The sequence below is a fragment of the Furipterus horrens genome, unplaced genomic scaffold (genome assembly GCF_987537825.1).
Source record: "Furipterus horrens unplaced genomic scaffold, mFurHor1.1.pri manual_scaffold_5, whole genome shotgun sequence".
Lineage (NCBI taxonomy): Eukaryota > Metazoa > Chordata > Mammalia > Chiroptera > Furipteridae > Furipterus > Furipterus horrens.
In genome coordinates, this window is record NW_028327175.1 from 162731814 (window position 1) to 162747866 (window position 16053).

The 16053-nt window shown below is 38.7% G+C and overlaps 1 protein-coding gene across 3 annotated transcripts; it reads right to left on the reverse strand.

Moving 5' to 3' along the window:
* Positions 1-567: 567 nt before the first annotated feature.
* On the reverse strand, positions 568-15850 carry PLA2G12B (phospholipase A2 group XIIB). Of its 3 annotated transcripts, none has more exons than XM_090279469.1 (4): positions 15520-15850; positions 6762-6850; positions 4078-4243; positions 568-1676 (listed from the first exon to the last, which is right to left on the reverse strand). In XM_090279469.1, exons 1-4 carry the CDS (start codon positions 15728-15730, stop codon positions 1558-1560), a joined length of 585 nt encoding a protein of 194 aa, XP_090135595.1. In that variant the 5' UTR covers positions 15731-15850; the 3' UTR covers positions 568-1557. The 3 variants fall into 3 exon arrangements, with proteins under 3 accessions (XP_090135595.1, XP_090135594.1, XP_090135596.1); XM_090279468.1 differs by having other exon boundaries at positions 568-1679; XM_090279470.1 differs by lacking the exon at positions 6762-6850 and having other exon boundaries at positions 568-1679; positions 15520-15607.
* Between the last annotated feature and the right edge of the window lie 203 nt (positions 15851-16053).

Consider the following 16053-nt stretch of genomic DNA (forward strand, 5'->3'; position numbering starts at 1 on the left):
CTCTATTTTGTAGGTGCTTAACAAGTTCTATTGAAATAAATAGCATAAACCACAGAGATGAATGTTATCTGTAGTTAAATCCAATTTCTTAATATACCAATTAATTTTATGGGTCCACATAAGATCAGAAAATAGTTTTTCTTCTTTTTCTTTTTAGAAGTGGCTACAATCAATATCTTGATGGAACCAGGGAAATTTATAAAAGGAAAGGAAAGGAGAAAATTATCTAGATCGGGCGTTTACCAACTTTTTCTGAAAAGACCAAATGGTAAATATTTTAGCTTCCTGGGCCATACAGTCTTCATCACAAATATTCAACTCTGCTGTTGTAGCCCAGGAGCAGCCACAAACACATGTGGGCATGGTTGTGTTCTTATAAAACTTTATATAAATAACTGTTGGGCCTGAATTGGTCCACGGGCTCTCATTTGCCAATCCTTGACCTTAGTGGTCCTCAGTCCTCACAGGGCATCAGAATCACTTTTATAAAATACCAACACAGGCCTACCTCAGAGATATATCCTATTTTGGTTCCAGACCACGACAATAAAGTGAGTACCACATAAAGCAAGTCATAATCTTTTTTTCTGGTGGAAGGTCTTGCCTTCAATATGTAAAATATGTAACATCTGTGAAGTGCAATAAAGCCAAGCTCAATAAAACAAGGCATGCCTGTCCGTAAATACCGCTGCAGAGTCTTTGTTTTCTAGAGCTCCTCAGGTGATTCCAATTTGCTGTCAGGGTTGAGAGCCACTGTTTGGGAAATAGCCACTTGTCTCTCACTCCCCTCAGATTTCAGAGATTTTTCCAAGTTATCTTCAGAGGCAGTTTTTAGCAAGCGCTTCCCAGATCTTAACATGATACGAAGACTGCCTAATACTTGGGGATATCAACAGGAATAGTTCACTGAAGGAAAGAAAATGGAACCTCAGAGACCAGACAAAATCCATCTGACCTCCACTTGCATTCACTTTAACCAGGTAAGCCTGTGACCACCAGTTCTTATTTCTTCAGCACCTGTGGGGATAACTGTTGTTATTGATGGAACTTACCAGGTTGGGCTGTGTTCTACTCAGTCAAATGGAAGCACATTGGTGATAATGGGGTTCAGTCATCTCTTTTCAAATTTTCTAAAAAGTACTCTTTATTATATGTGAGGTGCTTACTGGCAAATGAAACATGGACTAGAGGAAAGTTATTGCTTCCCAAATGGTCGGCCTTTCCAAAATTTCACTTGTAAATATGATTATCAAGTTCAGGAATCCCAGTATTTAGTCTTTATTTTAGTCTTTAAGCTAAGAACTGAATTTCCAGGAAAATGTGTCTTGGTTGGGGAGACCAGTGTTAAAGTGACGAGTAGCCTTTGGATCGCTCCATGTCTTTTTTCCAATTCTCCTCAAAGGATGGGACTCACTTTTCAGTTGTCACGTATTTCCTTTCTCCTGCCATGTGGTATCCAAGCTTTTGGAAAAAAGGATGAGACACATCTGCCACACTACCATCTCCAAAACTGACAGCTGTGGTGTCACTCAAAACCAGCAAGGAATCACCTCTTCCTTATAACTCTTCTTTCTCCTCTTCTGCACAGATGCAGGCTGCCCGTTGACTATTCATAAAGGGTCGGCAGCCCAAGGTCCATACAGTATTAAACACGGTGTCAGCCAGAGAATCACATGCTACTTGAAAAATACATAGAGATATATAAAAGTTACTACATAGAACTACCCCCAAGCAGTATGAGTAATTTTAAAGAGGCAATGTATTTCCAAGATTGACATCATGCCCAGAGGAAAGTAGAAGCAATGATCTAAATATAGGATTAAAAGGAAAAGCATTCATTTAAAAGAAAGTTTTTCAGAGAAGCTTCCATCCAACCTAATAAAGCAGAATACACTTTGTGGTGCCATCCTTTTAGGGGCCTCAAGGTCAAAACCGCAGTTAGCAATCAGAATCTTCCATTCCACTATGCTCACTCCATGGAAAATTGATCATTTTTGCAGAATACTCTCTCAGATAACAGTACTATGTTTCCTGTAGCCTTCCCTGTTCACATGTGAGGTGAATAACCACTTACTCATTGAAAAAATAGTTGTGCCTGTTGGATATGTTCATCAGCCACTCTGTTAGGCATCAGGGATACAAAGACCAAAGGAATCCCAACTCAAGGATCTCACAGTTTGGACAAAGAGGGCAATAGGATAGACAGGTGAAGAGATGGTTACACTGCACCATAATGGAAATTACCCCAAGATGGTACAGGAGCCCACAGTAAGAGTCTCTATACCTCTGGGAGTAAGGGTCATTTTGGAAGGTATCTCAGAACACCTATTGGAATTATGATAGGGATTGCATTAAATCTTTAGATTCCTTTCAGTAGTATGGACATTTTTAGCAATATCAATTCTTCCAATCCATGAGCATGTACTATATTTCTATTTATTTGTGCCTTCTTCAATTTCTTTCATTAATGTCATAGTTTTCAGTGTATAGGTCCTTGGTTAAATCTATTCCTAGGTATTTCATTCTTTTTGATGCAATTGTAAATGAGATTTTTTAAAAATTATCTTTCTGATAGTTTGTTATTAGTGTATGGAAATGCAACAGACTTTTGTATATTGATTTTGTATCATGCAACTTTACTGAATTTGTTTATTAGTTTTAACCATTTTTGGGGGGGAGGTCTTTGGGTTTTTTCTATATATAATATCATGTCACCTACAAATAGTGACAGTTTTATGTCTTCCATTCTGATTTGGATTACTTTTATTTCTTTTTCTTACATAATTGTTCTGGCTAGGACTTCCAATAAAATGTTGAATAGAAGTGGTGAGAGTGGGTATCCTTCTCTTGTTTCTGATTTTAGAGGAAAAGCTTCCGGCTTTTCACCATTGATAAAGCTGTTTCAACAACAACAAAATGAATGATCAGAGTGCTCCAAGCAGAGGGAACTGCAAAGGCAGAAAGATATGGGCCGTCAACCCAATAGTTTCGAATGGCAAAATCAGGAGAGAAACCAGAAATAAGCAAGTTGATGCTGAAGAGGTAGGCTAAAGATAAACATATGTATGTCATACAAAGGAGTTTGGATTTAATCCTAAGGAAGAGGAAGATGACCAGATTTAAATGGCATAAAAATATATCTGGTCCATATGGGGAGAATAAATTTGATGGGACCCAGAGATTGAGTTAATTTGCAGTAAGTTATCAAAGAGATATTTAGGAGAAAGAATCAAGCACATTGTTTGAAGAAAGTAACTTGACCTGACCCTGTATTAGCAGCAAGTACTTCCTCCCCCTTTGTGGTACAGAGTGATATTCCCTTTTACAGAGCCTAATTAATTATCTATATTTTCGGGCCCTCATGGGTTTACTTTAGGACTATACTCTAGACATGGATCTTTGAATAAGATCTCAAGATTTTTCCTACTGACCTTCTCTGTGGTATGGGGTCAGCTCTTTATAAGCCTGACTTTCAAACATCACCATCTAAAATATATATAATGCTAATACCTGGATGTAATGTTCTGGCTTCAGAAACTAAGAGATTAAAATTTTTCCTGAAGTGAATTAGGAAAGAGAAATTACAGAATCAGTGCTATGAATTGGATAGTTATGCAGCTGTTTAAAAATAATTATCCTCAAATAGATATAGACCTTTACACAAAAAAAGTAGGTTTTTAAAAACTTTTTTTCCCTGAGAACAAAATAAGGAAATAACCATGTGGTCCTATACAGAATAATTCCTTATATGGAAAATTATTTAACAGTGGAATGGATAACTAAAGCCAACAGGGCAACTCTTTCTCCACTCTTAGAGGATTAATTTTTATATCTCTGGGAAGGCTCTGGTGTGGCCCTGTCCATCAGGAGTGGCGCCAGCAGCTCCTGGGCAAAAGAGCAAGAGCTTCAGCAAATGAGTGCCCAGCATCTCCCCTGGCCTTCTTTGCATGGTTCAGTGTTCCTTAAAGTTAAATGAGCGTTAATGGCCTCTTTTAATAAAGGGTCTCTGGCTGCATTTCTGTGTGAAAACAGGAACAAAACTCCCTGTTCATAGGTAGATGCCCTTAAGACACTTACTTTCCACCTTGGAGACAAAGCCCAGACTTCGCTTAAGGTCAGAGCAGATCGAGTGGAGGCACCATCGGAATTTTGCATCACAGCGATACTTGTTGGCACCACAAGTGTCATAACAGACATCCAGCTGGTTGCAGCACTTGGTCATTGCTGGAATGCCCAAGTCCATCTGGGGAAAAGAGAAGGAAGTAGATGCCACGTTTAGACCAAATGCCTTAGGCAACCTTGCTTCGGTACTTAACGAGCAAGTTCTCAAATTCCTGCTACATGCTCAGATCAATTGAGAAACACCAATGACTTGAGAGAAGACTTCAGGTTGCTAGTCACAGGATGCTAAGTTTCATCACAATTTAGTTATTAGTTTAATAACTCAGAGCAACCTGTTTTATCTTTCTCTTCCCTTATATTGTAGTAATTTTTAAGTTCACAACCACTATGGTGATGAAAATAGAAACTGGAATATTAGTCCAGAGAGCAGAGCTTCAAGACTTCCAAATTCAACTAAAACTTACGTGGGATTTTGTTTGAGCAAAGGATCCCAAGGCTCAGAATTATGAAAAATAAAGCCTTAGTTCATCAAGAGGTCACCAGCATTAATCAGAGGCCCATCCCATCCAGCACTGTTTTAATGGTGTGTGCATGTGTCTTACATCTTGGGAGCAGAGTCAGACAGAGGACACAGTTCCTGAACACAGTGACTCTGGACATACAGCAATGTCTAACACATCCAGACACACAGACCAGCATTTATTAAACAATTCTTAATGTTGTGGCATAAACTGAGTAAGTTCACAGAATGTTACATATAAAGTTATCAAACAGGAATTTTTTTAGAGGATTTTGAAAGAAGATGAAGAGAGGATTAACAGAAATAAGGGTAGACTTAGAATATAGCAGGTAAAGAAAAGAAACAATGAGCGAATCATATGTGAGCAGGTCAGTTAGTTTGTTTAGTCTTTCAAGAATCTTAGCAGGGAAATACACACATATTAAAAGTTTTCATTGGAGAAAAGGGTAAGTCAATGAATGACCTTAACTTTCAAAGTAATTAATTAGACTTGAACACTCTTGAGCAAGAAAGGGACATGATACAAAGAGTGAGCAAAGAGGAGTAATTGTATGATGCATAAAACAGATGGAATCACGGTGGGTCTAGATGTTAGATAGAGCATCTTAGAATCTTTTGCAGTTTTTATGATCATATAAACTTGGACAGAATCTGTGAAAATCTGGTCTCAGGTCATGGGTGGGATTGATTCATCTATTATGTGTCCCTTCCCCTTCAGTCTCCTTAAGTGTTCTCTTATTCAAACTTTTATTCCAAAGCCATCCAAAGCAAAATATGGAGTTTGACCATTTACAATGCCCTTTTAAGCAATATGAAGAGATAATCTAATTCATTATTAGACTAAGCAAAGGCCTGGGCTTATCCATTCTGGGTAAACTACTTTGCTTGTACTTTACCCCTAAAACTAAAAATGTGTCAAACAGAGGTAACCGAGAATTAGATGACTATAGTGGCTATCACTCAATTCAACTAAGTTAGAAATTCTTGAACTAGTTCAAGTTTGTATCAGCAAACAAAATGACATTACTTCCAAAATATAGTGCATACCACTCCTATAGCTACTAAATTGGTATCAAGTAAAATATATTAGCCAAAAATAGGTGGTTTTTCTAATATAAATATATATTTGAAATGATTGTCTTTCTTTTGTGTCCATACACATGCTCATCATTGTGGACAAGACTGGGCATGCAGCTGGGCAGGTTGTTCAATGCACAAGAGGGTCATATCTAAGGGGGCAATTTCCCACAAGACATCACAGATTTATATATTTATTAATAAAAATGTCTAGCCAACATCAATCAAGTTTCCTTTTCTAACAAAATCAGCATATTAAGATACATTTCTGACAAACTGAAGAAAACTGTCTTGAGGAAAGGGGACTCTTTCCAATCTGCATAAAAATGCCACATGGGTGAGCAAGGTTTTAGTTAGAAGAATAAGCATCATGCTGCTTAAACAATTATTACAAATTAGAAATCATCAGAAAAGTGAAGTTGAACCTAATAAAGATACAATTTCGATATGAAGTCCCTCTACCTACATTTTACATAAAAGCTCTTTTCTAAGGAAATCTTAAAAGAAATTAATTTACAACTTGTTTTCAGGGGAGGCTGACAGTTTGAGAAATGGTCTACAATGTATAACAAATGTTTAGCCAGTGGCCGGATGTGTGTGTGGAGGGTTATTTTTAGGGGGGATGTTTGCAGATTTCTATGATGTTAATACTCCACACATAGATGATTTGACACCAACGACACAAAAAGTCCTGCCAATACTACCTCAATCAGCTCTCACTGGTCAGTACGGCTGTCTCCAGCACAGCACTGGAAAAGCTCTCAGATCTGTTTTATATTTAGTTACGTTTGAGCCCTTAAAGCTTGGCAGATGTTTGCAATGGTGGTTTCCAAGTTCACTTTATAAGGGGGACAACTGCCTCTGAGAAAAGAAAATCAGGTATTTCTTTTTAAAATTATCTCTCTTCCTCTGTATCCAATTTAAAATACTTAATTATATTGCTCAAATATATTCTATAAGTGATCACCTCCATCAGTGATAACTCTTGAATTTGTCTTAATTAAAACCAATCAATTAAGAAAATGATGGTGGTGATACATACACTTTCTGGTACCTTGATACCCAGGAAGTAGGAGCTGCAGCCATTGGGCTCCTGAGGCTTGTAGTTAGGTCTGGGCATTGGTGCCTTTCCTAGCAGAGGAAGCAAGCAAAGAAGCAAGAAGAAATATTTAGCAATGAAGCGTTTGGGAACATTCATGAAATAAAAATTATCCAAAAGCATATTCAATTTTTCCTTTAAAAGTCATTGTTCCTCAGCAGATCTTCACGTCAAATTAGGTGGTGATGATGGTAATGATGATGATGATCTCATAAAAGACAAGCTTGGCATTTTTCTCCTAATCTTGAAGAATTTTATGAGCATTTAATAACAATGCTAAGGTTTCTCAATTGCATGACCTTGAAGATAAGGTCCATTACAAAACTGAACTGAAACTTAAGGTTTCTTACTCCTCTCTCCACTGCATAGCCACACGCCTTCATAAAAAGGAAAACACTACCTGATCATACACTTCAGGAATCAGAATTATAACAGTACCACATTTTTTTTTTCCAAAATAACTTGAATGGAATTTTGCAAAGTTCCATAAATGTGGACACACCGTTATTGGCCAAAGGACAAAGAAAACACCCCTATTTTTGGCATTTCTAACAGAACTAAGCAGAAACTAACTGAAAAGCTTTTAATTTCTTGGTTTCTCCTACACAGCATTTGAGTTGTTTTATGATCTTGCAAATATGTATGAGGAACCTTTGTCAGTTGTATCAGTGATGGTCATCATAAAGATAAACTTGACCTAAGTTGACTTAAGAACGCTCATCACTAGTGAGTATTTTTGTCTATTACCTGGATAAGGAGAATGGGGCTGAAAGGTTGAGCGACTTGCCTAAGTCATATAGTAAGTATGGGAAGTAGGGTGTAAATCCAGAGGTCTTGTGTGCCTCCAGAGCCTGTGTTCTCTTTTTAGGAGATGCAAGACATAGCATAAGACTGAGGAAATAAGCTAAGAATTAGTCCTTGAAGTGAGGCACATGGCATTTCTGTTTTCCTTTTTTTTTCTTAAGTCTTCTATCAGATATTTTATTTTAATTATTTTTTCATGAAATTTCAAAACTGAAGAAAAGTCAGAGAAACAAACACCCATGAAGCCACTACAAAAACATAACAAAAGTTAACACTGTCAAACTTTCTATAAATTTCTTGTTTAATTAAATGTTACAAGTACAGTTGAAGCCCATTTGAACCCATTTTCTGTTTTAATTTTTAAATACTAAGTCTATGCTTTAAAGCCCTCCCTCTTCATCATTCCTCAAAATTGTCTTGATTATTCTTGGACCTTCACTCTACATATGAATTTTTGAGTCACCATAGTACATTCTGTAAGAGATTGTCCAAATTTTGCTTGAACATACATTGAATTTATAGATTTGGAGACAACTGACTTTCTTAGAATATTTTGTCTTCTCAAACATGAGCATAGTAAAGCTTCCCATTTACTTATGTCCTTCAATAGAGTGTCTTCACTTTCTTGGTGGTATTCTCTGAAAAACAAAAGTTTTTAGTTTTGACAAAGTCTAATTTATCTATTTTCTTTTTTTAATGAGGTGAAACTCATATAACATAATATCAACCATCTCAAAGTAGTGTTCAGTGCATTCCTAAAGTTGTGCAGCCACCGCCTCTACCTGGTTCCAGAACATTCCCATGGTCATCCCGAGGAGATCCCATGCCCATGAAGCAGTCAGTCCCCATTCTCCCCTCCTCCCAACCCCTGGCAGCCACTCATATCTGCTTCCTGTTTCTAGAGATTTACCTATTCATGGATATTTAAATAAATGGAATCATACAATACGTAACATTTTATAACTGCCTTCTTTCACTTAATGTTTTCAGTTTATCTGTGTTGTAAAATGTTTCAGTACTCCAGTCCCTTTCATGACTGAATCCATTCTCTGGAATTACCAGTTGGTTTCTTCATCCATCCATTGATGGACGTTTTGGTTGTTTCCAACTTTTGGCCATTGGGAGAAGTGTTCCTATGAACAACTGCGCATGTGTATTTGTTTAGATAATCTGTTTTCAATTATTTTAAGTATATATATTGAAGGGGTGGAAAGTACTGGGTCATATAGCAATTTTATGTTTAAGTTTTTGAGGAACTATCAACCTCTTCAGTAGCTACATCCTTTACATTGCCACACACAATGCACAGGGGTTCCAATTTCTCCACATCCTCACAGTTTACAATGTATCTAGATGTGAATTATATGTCCTTATCCTGCCTGGAAAAATCTGAAGATTCAGGATTCTTTGACCTCTGGAGAACTGTCTAAATATTTTATTTTCCTCATTCCTCTAGTTTCTCCTCTGAATGGTGAATGGTGAATCTTTTTAATCCTATGCTTCTTTACCTCTCTTTCATATTTTCCATGTTTTCTCTCTCTGTATTGAATTTTGACTAGGTTCATCAAATCTGTTTTATATTTTCCTAATCCTCTCTAGAATGACTAATCTGCTATTTAACTTATCCAGAGTTTTTCTTTCAATAACTATAATTTTCATTTCTTAAAGCCCATTTAATTCTTCTTTCAAATCTGTGTGTTCATTTTCATTGAGTTATTTTCATTATGTTTTCTATTTTCATTTCTTTAATAGCTTTAAATACTCTTGTTTTATTATTTATATATATTATTATATTATTTTATCCTCTCCAGTACTTGGGATGCCAAATTTTTCATTTTTAAATGTCTACTGACTCTCTCTCATGGTAGATTATTTTTCACATGTGTAATTTTTTAGTAAGAGCTCACCTTAAGAAAGGCTTGTTTTTCTAAAGGACTCCTGTGTCTTGGATCATATACTACAGAATAGTTCCTCAATTGTTTTTGCTGTGGCCCTAGGAGTCTCAAGATACTTCATGTTAATTTCTCAGATCCTCACCTGAGCATAGAATATGCTGGGAGTAGTGGATTTTCAGTGAGTGTTCTTTATTTGTCCTTCAAGCCCTAGGCCTCGGTGAATGGAAAGCATCCTTGCTATTTCCTTGGAATACTGGATAGAGGTTTTCCAATTTTTAAAAAATAGACGGGGCAGCTCCTCAGTCTGTTTAAACTTTATGCAAACTGTACACTTCCAACTTCCCAATTATTTCCCCTCTTTGAGCATTAAAACCCATGCCTCTGCCTCTGGAGTCCACATATGTTCCAGACTGAAAACCCCATGGCCACCGCGGCAGCGGCAGCTACCGTCACCATTGTACCTTTGTGTTTTTATTTCTGGAACTTGAAAGTTTCCCTCAATTTCATTCTAGTTTGAGCATTTTTTAAATGTTTTATTTTAACTCAATGTTTCTTTTTTGTAATGGAGAGATAGTGTACCTATTGATGGAGTCTGCCAGCCTACCAGTAATTCCTGAATTACTTTTAAAAGGTCCTGAGAAATATAACTTAGCATTGTGTGTGTGCATGTGTGTGTGTGCGTGTGTGTGTGTGTGTGTGTGTGTGTGTGACGTACTGGCAGTGGGGGATGGGTAAAGTGTATTAAAAATATTAGCAAATTACACTTATGAAAATAATCACACTGTGTCATATGATCAAACGTGTATTTAATCTTGGAGGTGAGATTATGGTGATTTTATTTTTTTTCTTTGGATTGCTCTTTTACAAATGTTCTATATGTCCTAGCTTTAAAGATGTAAGAAAAAATTCAATGAAGAAACAAATGTCTAAATTTGATGGTGAAGTTATCTTTTTGACAATTTTGCTGATAAAGGGCTTTTACGGCAAACTCAGTACAGTTTCGTCTTTTTTGCACTTGAGAACTTACAGAATATAAAACTTTGATTCCCAATTTGAAAGATAATGAAACGCCAACTATAGACACTTCCTAACTACCCTGCTATTGATGAAGGTTTTTTTTTATTTATTGTGTCTAATATTTATGATAGCTGCAGAAAATCTGTTTGGGAATGAAGCTTGAAGTACAAGTTCAAAGAAACAAGTTGATGGTTTAAGTCTTGGTGGAAATAATACACTATATCCTCAAATTATAGTTTGAGTAGTTTCGAGTTATGTTGCGTTTACAGTTTGATGTTTTGAGTCTAGGTATTAAGAATGTACAAGTTGATTTTACTTTCTGGTTTTGGCTGTTTGTAAGAGTGGGAGGCTGACAACTTGATCCTGTAGTTTACAGATTGGCCAACATGGCCCAAGTCCAGTCCATTGCCTGTTTTTGTACAGTCAGTTATATTTTTTAATGGTTGTGAGAAAAAGACCAAAACAAAGATAACATTTTGTGACAAGTGAAATTATATGAAACTCAAATGTTAGTGTCCATAAAAAAAGTTTTATTGGAACACAGCAATACTCACTTATTATGTATTAGCTATGACAGCTTTCCCAGAAAAAAAATAGCAGAATATTATTATAATCTTGATATGAGGATGGTTTTCTTAGCAAGACAAAAACTTCAGAAAATGTAAAGAGAAAGACTGACAGACTTGATCTTATGAAAATTTAAAACTTCTGAATAAAGTGAAACACCTTAAAATGCTTAAAACACTTAAAAATGAGAGTGATTTTAGAAGAGAGTTAGCCAGGAAACTCTTGTTCTACCTGCAGCTGTGTACACTGCCTCCTGAATCCAAACTTTTCCTCAGTTTTGTCACTTGGGGCTTTATGATCCAGGTCAAGGGTTAAGTCTTCCTGGGAGTGTGTGTCCATTCTCTGCACCCAGCTGGTTCCTGCAAATGCATCTGGTGCTTCACTCAGGTCTACCAACGAGGCAGAGCCCTGTACTTGAAATATATATCCTGCTTACATCCAGAAACACTCAAGTACAACTTAAGAGTGACACATCAAGGGAACAAAGCAGAACTGTGACAATTTTATTGAAGCAATAAATTCTTTTTCAGTTGCTAAAACAGATTAAGTTACTGCATGAGGAAAAGTGACCAACTTGACCTAGTTTGCCTGGACTGCCTATTTGAGTACTGAAAACCCCACACCCCAGAAACCCCAGACCCTTCCCTCAGTCTCCAGCAAAGTGGGACAGTTGGTCACCCTAGCATGAAAACCATCTTTGCCTGTAAACCAGTAGCTGTTTTCTTTTTGGGGGCTATGGATCCCCTGAATAATCTGATGAAGGCTGTGAATTCTTTCCCTGGAAAAACGTACAAACTCACAGGTTCGTAAAATTTTGCTGTAAGATCTCAAACAGATAAAAAAAAGTCTAATGAAAAAAAAAGGGAAGACTGATATTTAAAGATACTTTTTTCATTAGAACTAAACCCAAGAAGAAATTCACCACAACGTCCTTTATCACAGTGTGACAGTGTAGACAGTATCTTCAATCATGACTCATAAGACACAGATATTCTGCTCCAGAGAGCCTCCACCAGAGGCCTTCATAAAGACACAGAACACTTAAATCATTTGAGGATTTCTTGCAGAAGCCAAGATTGTCCAGCCATTGGGATTTCTGTGTTTTGTTTTGTTTGTTTTTTAATGTTGAAAGAGAACTGGAAGAATCTGATTGCAGAGTTAACTTGTTCATCAGACCATCCTTCTCATAATATTCATAAAATTTGTTAGGTACCAGTCACGAGCCATACATAGCACTAATTTCTTAAGTTTTTTAAAATTGATTGAGAAAGAGAGAGAGAGGAGAGACATCAATTTTGTATTCCACTTACTTATGCATTCATTGGCTGATACTTGTATGCACCCTGGCCAGAGATTGAACCCACAACCTGGGTGTATGGGGACAATGCTCTAACTGAGTTACCCAGCCAGGGCCCATAGCACTAATTCTTTATATATATTATCTTTTCTTCTTACAACAACCTTACAGAGTAGGTAATATTAACATTATTTATAAACATGAGGAAACAAAGGTTGAGAGCTAGGTAACTTGCTCAAGATCACTGGCAATGAGATTCCCCACCCCACCCACCGCCCAATTCAAACCCATGATTTTTCCATTAGGACCACCTATGCAGTTCCAGGGTCCTACCACAGACCTACTAAATCAGAATCTCTCGGGTGGGAGAGGGAATCTTGTTCCTGACAGTTCAGACTCCTTATACCAGTTGCACTATGTATGTTGTTGATATGTCCTGAATCCTTATACTACTTACAGCCCGATCCTTTGACCAGATTTTGTGTGCTAACATGAAAATGAATTGCTGTAGATACAAGAAGTGTGAAAAGCAATGCTGACACACTATTTAGGCTACCAGGGTACAAACACACCTTTGCCTATCTGAACAACCTATGGGCTGAAGTTCTCCAAGAATGACCTCTTAAATAGTGCTCCAAACCTTGACTGCACTTTGTAATCACCTGGGAAATGTTAAAAATACTTGTGTCTGGGTCCAGCCCATGGAGATTCTGATTTAATTGGTTTGCTTGGTAGTTTTTAAAGCCCCCAGGTGACTCTAAGTGCAGGGCCAAGGTAGAGAACAATTCTTTTAAGTACAGGCATACTTCCTTCAGTTGCACTTTGCTTTACTGTGCTTCACAGGTGTGTTTTTTACAAACTAAGCACAAGACCCTCCACAGCAAAAAAAGATTACGACTTGCTTTATTGCAAAACTCACTTTATCGTGGTTGGTCTGGCAAGAAACCTGCAATATCTCCGAGGTGTGCCTCGTATTGGTAAGTACCTATAAAATAGGTCATTTTTTTTTTCTTGTAGGCTAATTGTCACTAAATTGTTCTCTCTGGCAAAAGACTGCAACCTTTAAAGAAGTTTTCTTCTCAAAGTTCAGTCCCAGGGTCACCGGGGAACTCTTAGAAATGCAAATTTTCTGACCCCACCCTAGACCAACCAAATCAGAAACAGGAGGGATGGGGGCCCACAGTGGATTTAAAGCCCAGGCGAGTTTGAGAACCACAGCTTTAAAGAGGGAAGAGAAATACTGTGTGTAAGAGGTGCATCACAAAGCAAACTGAAAATGCACAGGCCCAGCTAATTATTAGGTGTTATCTGTGCAAAAGGATGCTTGATTCACAATCAAGGTGAGAAGATGTTTTGTACCAATTGGCACAGCATCCAGGTTCTCCTCTCTGCTGAGTTCCAGAGGTAACAAGGCCTACCCCATATTTCCCAGGTGCTTTTCAGGCCCCTCCTTGAACAGTTCTGTTTTGCAGCATGAGTGGAGTTATTTGCCTTCCTGCAATCTCTGTTGACTATTCCCATCCCCCACTCAGAGCTGCTGACATGGGCTGAGGCTTGCAAGCAGAATTGGCCAAACTCTTTTAATGCTATTTTGCTAGAGGAGGAAGAGGAGATTTTGATTCTTGTTTTCCTAAAAAATTTCTGCTGTAATTTATTTGCTGAACCACAAACCTACATCTTGTGTTGTCTCTGGGAAGGAAAAGAGCAACTGTGTTGATATCTGAAGTGAGTTCATCCCTTTCTGCCCCATTGGTGCAAACTAGCCAAGAATAGTCCAGTGACAAGGCCTCTCCGCTCTTGTCCAACCCACCTTAAACAAGGCCATGGCTAGGGGTTCAGGTGGGTCCTAGCACAGACCAGGCTTTCTCCTGTGTGGCACCTTCACAGAGAAAAACAGCTTCCTTTTTCATCCTATTCACATGTAGTTAAAATTCTGTGTTGCAAAAGTTTTTTTCCAGAGCAACGGTTAACCATTGTCTCCTTAGTCAGTCTAGTCTTATAAGGAAGCACTTTCCCCTGCTGGAAGGTAAAAAAAAGGGAGAGAGGGAGACTGATTGGGTGAGTCTATAGGTATGTAGCTTTTTGAAGTCTCTCTCAAAGCTGAGTTCTATCTGTTGAGTGGTTGGAGAAAACATTTCTCAGGTGTTTTCCTGCTAGGCTAAAATGACTCCATTTTCATCTCTAACCCCATGATGAAACATTTGATAAACTAAACCGTAAAACCAATGCTATATGAGACTGTGTATGCTTTTAAAAACATTTGCATTTGAAGTTACCCTCCGCCTTCCAGCTGCAAGGTCTGGGGCTGGGCATTTTGTCCCCAGTGCAGGGAAAGAAGAGCTGGCCCCAGGATCTCCTCCTTAGCAGCCAGGCATGTACTCTGGCTCCCAGGTTTCCTCTTTACCATCAAGGCAAGGCAATGCTCCTACCCGTTCACAATTCTCTATCTGGCACCAGGCCTGAGGAATAGTCCCAGTTCTCCCTCAGGGCCTGGTCCCAGGTGGGCAGAGACAGCTGGCAGGAAGCTTTTCCTGACGACTGAAGGGCTGCCATTGCAGGCTGAGGAGTTAGCAAACTGATGCCCATCCAAGACTGACAAAGCTGGAAGGAAGGTGTGAACAGCACGAGGGAAAAAATCCGCTTCCAAGCTTAGCACAGAGTGGCTTAGGAAGCTATTTCAGCCCCTGACAAAATTTTCTCTGGATGTTCAGCTTCAGTGTTCATCCCTAGGAACTAGCAACACCTCTCGAGTTCTTCCTCCCCGCCCACGCTGCCTTTCCCTGAAGTACTGCCTCACAACAAACTTATTAAAATGGCCCCAGGGAACAAGTCTTAGAAAGCTTCTTGGAGCTGGTTTGCCAGACAAAATACAGGAGGCTCAGTGAAATTTGTATTTCATATAAACAACAAATAATTTGTCAGTATAGGTGTGTCCCAAATATTTCTAATGTATTAACACGTTATTTGTTGTTCATCGGAGATTCAGATTTCACTGGGTGAATCTGGCAATCCTACCTAAGAGGTGAATGACAACAAAAAGTTTGTGACCGACTGTGACCCTGCACCGGCTGTTCACAAGTCCACCAGTAACAGTTTTTACAGGAAGAGAAAGTATACTCACCATACCGGCACCTGTACTGACAGACTCCATTTTTCCCTCCCAGCAGCTCCAGAAAGGAATCAAAGTAATTGTTGACAGATTCAAAGCTGCCCCGGATGCGCCGAAGGCCCCAGTCTGAATAGGACTCCTCTGTATCAGGGCTGGTGTCGCTCTGTGCCAGGCCACCCCCTAGGCTGAGCCACAGAATCAAGGAGCTGGTGACCAGCTTCATCCCGTAGCTGAATAGGTACTCCTCCAGCCCCAGTCCCAGCCCTGGGAAGCCCAGGCACGCAGCCCGGAGGCCTGATGTCCGGCAGGACTGGGAAAGGGATTGATTATCTGGAACACTCAGTCTGTGTTCCGAAGAGGTGGACTTTAAACATAGCTACGGAGGTTGGGATGAGATCAGGGCAATTAGAAAGGGCAAAGGTTAGGCAGTGGGAGGGATGGCCAGTGAGCAAACACTACCAAGTGGATTCCACAGCCCTGAGGACGAGGGAGATGTTGGCCAACTTCTAGGAGGCACTAGAGCAATTGGAATTCTACCCCCAACCA